The 7,711-nt window shown below is 32.8% G+C and overlaps 1 protein-coding gene across 2 annotated transcripts; it reads right to left on the bottom strand.

Moving 5' to 3' along the window:
- Positions 1–232: 232 nt before the first annotated feature.
- On the bottom strand, positions 233–2,851 carry LOC130821255 (uncharacterized). 2 transcript variants are annotated; one of them, XM_057686944.1, is made up of 3 exons: positions 2,627–2,848; positions 2,428–2,546; positions 233–593 (listed from the first exon to the last, which is right to left on the bottom strand). In XM_057686944.1, the coding sequence occupies exons 1-3, from the start codon at positions 2,776–2,778 to the stop codon at positions 586–588; spliced, it is 279 nt and encodes a 92-aa protein (XP_057542927.1). In that variant the 5' UTR covers positions 2,779–2,848; the 3' UTR covers positions 233–585. The 2 variants fall into 2 exon arrangements, with proteins under 2 accessions (XP_057542927.1, XP_057542926.1); XM_057686943.1 differs by lacking the exon at positions 233–593 and having other exon boundaries at positions 2,396–2,546; positions 2,627–2,851.
- Positions 2,852–7,711: the final 4,860 nt, after the last annotated feature.

The following is a 7,711-nucleotide window of genomic DNA, read 5'->3' as shown; positions in this document are numbered from 1 at the left end:
TCATCAATATATACAAACTATGGTCCTCACACAAAAGACATTAACCAGGAAGACTCTGATGTTTAAACTTTAAATCATTTGACGAACTAATTATGCCTTTCTCAAAGAGGCCATTATTTTATTAACCAATGCCCATGTTTAATGAGGTTTGTTCCTGGGATAATGAAGCAAAGGGGAAATTCTTACAAACTGAGCTCCTACCAGTAAAAAGATTATAAATGACAGGATGATCTACTCTAAAAGAGTATATAAAAGATTCCAAACAGTTCAAAAGTATCCAGCAGAATACACATGTCATGAAAGACTACATCACGTAATCCATTCAACATAACCAAGTAAAACATTATTCATCCTACATAAAGAATTGACAAAACAGGATTACCCATAAGTTCTTAAGGTAAAAGTAGGTTGAAATTCTTCAGACAAAAATTAAGAGTAAACTTCACAACAGAACACAAGGAAAGCATAAATGTAACCTACAGCTGAAAAATACTGCACCTTACATATTTCAAATCACTGTGCTCCACCAATTTCGCCAGAAACCTGAGTGAATTTCTTTTTCTTTTTTACCAAATCAAAGGCAAATTAAGTACCTGAAACATTTTAAAACTCAAAAGTTCAGAGAAATTGGAATGCTGTACACCCATCAAAATACATGCCAAGTTGGGAGACATCAACCTATGAAGTAGTGGCACTTGCCACGACTACAGATCATGAAGTCACTTCATCACTTACCAACACAAAAATGGGACATCAAATGTATGCTCCAAAGGATAGTTCATCTAACTCAAATGACTACATAATTCCACAAACCCTCACGTGGAAACAAAGCCAAACCATAAAGGAAAAAAAAGAAATATTGAGTTCATACATAGAGTTCGTGTTTACTATGGAAAGTATCATATCCTATTTTATTAAGTCCATATAATAAGTCAAATCCTGAAATTTTTGTTCCTAGACGTGTCTCAATATGTTCCTTAAGTTATTCATACATAGAGTTCAATATTACTATTTTTATAATGAGCAATACTTCTAGGAAAGTATGTAAGGGTTTAAGTGAATCCTTGTATTTGGAGTTAGAGAGGTTAAGTGAATTCTCTTTAAGAGTGGTAATTGAGAACAATTAGACAAGAGTTTTTTCATGAAAAGACTTTTGAGTCATTTCTATGGGAAAAATGAGTTGTAATTGGCTTTGACTAAAGCGTCAAATACAAAGTGTTGAGACAAGAATTCGAGAGCGCAGGGACATGAAGCTTCTAGGAAATTGAGTTCGTAAAGGAACTCTAGAGGAGAAAGAGTTAGTGTAATTGAGTTATTGTTTATTTCTAGTTCTAGAAAGTTTCCACGCTAAGATTTTTCTTTCATTACTCATGTTCTTGTATTTACTTCTTTATGGCTGTTCTTAATACTCGGCAAAAAGTTCATAACAGATCCTAATCTCATACAACAATCCACTATTTTCTTGTAGTCTCTAAAGACAACAGTCTACATGTTCTTCGTATAAAATCAATATCCCATAAGCAAGTTTCCTACTCCCTTTCTTTTCTTTTTACCTCCCTTTACAATTCGTTAGGTATAGAACTCAGCAGAAGTATATCTCTCTCCTCACTAAATTGACAGTAAGTAGCACTTGAACTCCTCGATTCTGAGTGGCTACAGATATTACAATCAGCCAAATTTAAAATCCCAGAATCAATAAATCCAAAACACCCTATACAGAGTCTCGTTACTATGTTTCAAAACTTGAAACGAATCAATATTAAAATAAATCAATCCGAAACAAAGCCTTTCCATAAATGTTTACTTTCATGGCACTCCTAATATCAACGTAACTAATATTTGCCCAGAGTGAAATTCATTCTAACTCTCTCAAATCTATGAAAACTGTAGTACCTTAGACAACACTCCCCATCTAAACTAACCAATTGAGGTTCCATATAGCCCAATATTGTCGCATTCATACTACAAACAAAAGCCTTACAAGCAGAATGGAATGACAACAGAGCCACAAGCATATGTGAGTATGGGACTACAATGGAGGTCATCTGATTCTGAGATGGAAAGATAAATGTCAAATTCAAGGTAAACATCTAAAATTAATCCTAACAACAGAAAATGAAAGTTACGCCATCAAAATTCAAGTTGAGAAAATCTTCTAGGCTAGTATAAACATAAGTATAGAATAAAACAAAATAAAAACTAACTATAATTTAGTAAAAATAAATATATGATAAAAAAATTTAAACAATTTTATTTCTAACTCTAAGACATTCAATTGAAATGAAGAATAGGAAAAATTAAGCAAACAAACAATCAAACACACAATTAATATAATAGATGGCAGGAAAAAAAACGAGACTCACTACATGAGTAAGGGGGAGAGGGATAGAGAAAATTAGCGATCTTGACAAGTGCGAGTGAAGGTACCCTGAGACAGCTCGCAAAAAGATCTTGCGTCTACCACAATGTGCGAAGTCAATCGAGCATCAGCCACCAGATTGTACATCGGCATCAATGAGTGCGCACATCCTAATACTCCCAGATTCCTGCATAATTCGTACATTTCAGAGAACTAGGCATCGATTTGGAAATATAAATTGACGGAATGAAATGGTAATGAAAAGACCTAGGGTTTGTGAAAGAAAGACGGCGAGATTGGCGGACGGAATTAGGGAGAAGTGGTGAAGAAGGGCGGCGGAAGGCGGTGGAAGGACGGATTGAAGGAGATCTTACGGCGTTGAGGAAGGACCTTGAGAAGGATCCACTTCGCCACGCCATTGTTTGTTGCTTTGTTTCTCTCTTTTTCTCTTGGTGCTGATTCTTGTGGGTTTACTGGTATGAAACAACTAGGGTTTAGGTCTACCCACGTTCTGCTTATACGTAAAACGACACCGTATCATGTCAACAATTTTATTTTATTTTTTTTTTTTTACCTTTTTTTGAAAGGATTTATGTTTTTTACTTTTTTTGTTTACTTACTATGTACTCCCCCGGTGCCATCCTTGGTAATTAGCTTATAATAATTAATTGTTAATTTTAATATAATTGATTGGCTAATAACTTGTAGGCTTAGCTAACGAAATTAGCTTTAGAATTTACGACTAAACTTGTTAAAAGTGTTTTGTGAAATCTGTTAAAATTGATTCTCGAAATATTATATGTTTGACAATTGATGTAATATACTTTGATGATGTGGGTAAAAAGATTTTTTTTTTTTTTTTACTTAAGCTTAAAAAATTTATTGAAAAGTCAAAACACTATTGGTGTGTAGCTACTCAAAATTAATATTAAACGATATTTATTGAATGTTATTTGACGAACATTTAATTAACTTAACTAAGTTAATAAGTTACAAAAAGCTAAAAGCTAACCTTAAAAACTAAAGACCAAATATGCCATTAGCCTCAATCAAAATTCAATATGTTTTTTAAAGAGAGATATTAAACTATATGAATGGTATAAAAGAGAACTTAAATATGTGAATGAGATTAAATAATGTGATAGAGTTTATTTTCGCGTTAACTGTGTTTGATGTGTAAGAGGAGAAACTGAGAGAGATGTGTGTTGGAGCTTAACGATTGATAGGTGCTTTTTAGCAAACTTTGATGGCAAAAACAATGTTGCACAAAACACAAAGCATGACTTTAAATTGCGTTTCAAAATGCCTATGAAAATGCTATGCTTTTTTAGTTTAGGAAGAGGAAAGAGAACAACTAGGATGAAAGGTATTAGTAATATTTATATAATGACAGAGGATGATAGAATTAGGGCTGCACACAGTCCGGTCTGGTCTAGTTTGACAGAAAAATCAGAGTAGAGTAGAAATTTCGGTCTGAAAATTTTTCAGACCAGAACAGACCGACGGTCTGGTCTGGTCTAGTCTACGGTTTTTTTCTTTTTATGTATTTTTTTAATTGAGAATCTAAGATAAATGATAATCTGTAAACAAAATACATCACCAAATCCGAAACATTACAAATTTTCAAAAGTTAAGTACATCACTAATTTTATAATATAGAACATAAAGTAAATTCATAGTAGTCACTAGTCAGTACTCAGCAATAGCGACTTCATCTATGAATAGGTATCATTGCAATAAGAAACGTCGATAACTGAAGGAGCCAAATTGATCTTCGATAAGTCTATACAATAAAAACAAACATCAAAAAATATGATTTTATAAAATAAACATAATACTAATCATGATATGAAAGATCGCATACTGTTCTCTAGTTGTGCTATATCCTCCAAGCACTCCTCAACTTTTGGAGAAGAAGCACGAAGCCAATCTTGACAAGAAATAAGAGTTTTCGCCATCTTTGGACTTAATGAACTTCAAAATAAATCTAGAACTCGGCCTCCAGTGCTAAAGACACTTTTCGATGCAAACTGTGGATATAGGAATGGTTAGCACATCACGAGTTACTAGAGAAAGAATGGAAAACCTTGAACTATTGTTTTTCTACCAGGTCAAAATATCAAAGCCATCTCCATCTTCTTCTGTAACCTCATCTAAATACTTGTCCACCTCTGTTTTAGTCAATTCCCCATCCTCACAAGACTCTTTGAGTTTTTTGAACTTAGATCTCATAAGTCCTTTTTTAGGAAGACCAGGTTCTACATCTTTGCTAGAATTTAAAACACCATCACTATGGTTCGTTGTTGCGGGTGTAGAATGAAAGCTTTTGTATTCATCATATAAATCATAAAGGGCATTCTTTACCCGAATGCAAACAACAAAAGCATCATTATCTTTTGTGTACGTTTGTCTTATCCCAAATTCCACAGTTTCCCATTTATATCTAGGATCAAGTACAGCAGCAACATATAGCATAACATTTAGTTTTTTAGGATCCCACCCATACTTATTACACTTCTCTTTCATTTTTTTTTTGTCATTTCCTTAAACTCATAATCAGGGCTTTCACACCATTCTTTTAGCAAACAACCAACATCAGTTATTTATATCATCAAAACTACCATTACAAGTAACATAATGTGAACCAGACACATGAAAAGTTAAATTATAAAACACTTCTAATAATTGAACTAAGTTCTTCACTTGGTCCCAATCATCAGTAGTAAGTTTTCCTAAACCATTCCCATAACCATGAGGATCTAGAAGATGCTCATGAAAATTTGGATCTTCCCCATCAAACCTCTCAAATGCCAATATAAACTTTAAAGCAATGCTTAACATCAAATAAGTTGAGTTCCACCATGTGACCATATCAAGAGACAACATGTTTTTTGATGGAATCTTCTCATCCGAAACACACTTATAAAATTTTTTAATTCTAGATAGAGAAGATAAAATAAATTTAACAGCACCTCGAACTCGACAAACAGCATCAGTTACTAATTTAAGACCATCATTAACCACTAAGTTCATGATATGAGCAATACATCTTACATGCAAATATTCTCCATTCAACACACTAGTTCCCCACGTTTTGACTCTTGTTTTTAAATAAGCAATTGTGGTGTCAACAATAATGGTCATCACATTTTCAAGAACCCAAGCAAGCAAACATTTCTCAATTGCTTTTCCAATGGCCTGACCTTTATGACATGATATTGGACAAAAGTTTAAGATTCTTTTATTTAACTTCCAATGATTATCAATAAAATGAGCAGTTAAACACATATAATTAATTTTTTGGATTGAAGTCCATGTGTCAGTAGTAAGACATACTCTCCTACAATTAGTTTTTAAAAAGATTTTAGATTCAACCTTTAATCCAAAAACATCTCGTAACAATCTCTAGCAACAATCATTCTAAAAGGAACTACAAACTTATTTTGCATATGTGAGCAAAACTACCTAAACCCCTGGGCTTCAACAAATCTAAAGGGAAGTTCATCAACAATTATCATGAACGCTAAGCCTTTCCTACAAGCCTCATAGTTAAACATCCAATCATTATGTAAGCTTCTTGTTCCCCTTGTTCATTAACACTTGATTGAAAACTCAATTGTGTTTGAGTAGCATTTGATTTGTTATTGAGTGAAAATCTAGGACACTTACTTAAATGTGCTCTATAAGTACTAGTCTGATTTACGCTAGAATTACACTTATATTCACGACCACAATAGTTGCACTTACATTTGTTTTCCATATTTTTGTTTGTAAATTTGGTGAAGTGATCCCATATGTCGCATCTTGGTTTCACAAGCTTCTTCCTTTGTTTGCTCATAACTTCCTCCTTTTTAGTTTCATTACCATCCTGATCATCCACTTCATTTTCATCACAAATTATAAAAGGTTCATCCATCGACATCTATAATTGAACCACCAATACTTACAAGTTACAACTTGTCATTTCAAAGCCTATTTCACATATATTCCAAATATTCTGTTTTCAATCAATATCAACAATCTATTTAGCCTACAATATCAACCAATATTAACAATATCAACAACATATCAACCAAACCTTAATTACTAAGAGGAAGCCAGTAAGTTAGTAACAATTTGGTCTACATAATACCAACCAAATAATATCAACAATCTACATAATTAAAGGAGCACTTTCTTGCATTTCCAAGACTATTTCTACCCAAAAATATCAACATTCAACATAATACCAAGTATCAACCAAATATTCTGTTTGCTGTTTCACATATATTCCACCCAAAAATATCAAGTATATCAACATAATATCAACCAAAAATCGGAAAAATCAAAACATCAACTTATAAATAGTCCAATTTATACAAAAATTGAACAAAAAAACCCTAAAAAATCAAAAAAATCAACCAACATACTTACATTACGAGCTTCTACACTTGATTTCGTGGTGAAAATTAGCACTTGAGATTGGAGAATGGAGATTGGACAATAGAGACTATAAATTAGAAAGAAACTATAAATTAGAAAGCAAGAACGAATCATGAAAGAAGCAAGAAGGTCGAAGCCTCGAAGGCGAAGCACAGAATGAACGAATGGAGAGTGAAAGAACACAGCTGCACATCGCCGTTTCCTGTTTGCGAAGAACACAGAATTAGGTCTGAATGAAAGAATGGTCTTGACTCTTGAATGAAAGAATGAAGGAACACAGCAGGTTTCCTGTTTCCACTTTTTTTAAGCTTGGGCCTAACATTTAAATAAAATGCTACTTGGGCTGCTAGACACAGTATTAAACGAAAATTTGAAAAAAATAGGGTTATTTAACAACTTAATTTCCAAAATAAACTTTGGAAAAACTTATTTTCCAAAATAAGCTTCCGTACATCCAAGTCTAGCATCGGGTAAAATCGCAGTTACTAACAGCGAAAGAGGAAAAAAAATAAAAAGGGCAAAGTCGCTGTTATTTCAGATTCCTTCTTCCTCATTTCAGTTCACGCCTTCTCTTTGCCATTTCGACACTTACGAGCTCTCTTTCTCCTTGCACCATTAAAATCAACTTCAATCCTTCAACTAAACTCATCAAATTTCAAGTTTGTATCAGTAATTAGTTATTTCATCTTCCTACATTGACGTAAGGTACTAATTTTTTGTGTTTTTTTCCATATTCGAAAAATTAGGGTTTACTTGATTTTAATGAACTTTCACATGAATGTAGGTTTTTAAACTTCTAATTTACTAATTCTTGTTCATTTACAGCTTATTGAGGTATGTTTTTAATTTAATTTTTTTATTTGGTCTTGATTTTAAAATGTATGTCATGTATGGTGATGTTGATTTTGTATGTATTGTTGTAGAAATGGA

The sequence above is a fragment of the Amaranthus tricolor genome, chromosome 8 (genome assembly GCF_026212465.1).
Source record: "Amaranthus tricolor cultivar Red isolate AtriRed21 chromosome 8, ASM2621246v1, whole genome shotgun sequence".
Lineage (NCBI taxonomy): Eukaryota > Viridiplantae > Streptophyta > Magnoliopsida > Caryophyllales > Amaranthaceae > Amaranthus > Amaranthus tricolor.
Note: the sequence above shows the minus strand (reverse complement) of the source record. Positions and strands in the feature narration are given on the sequence as shown.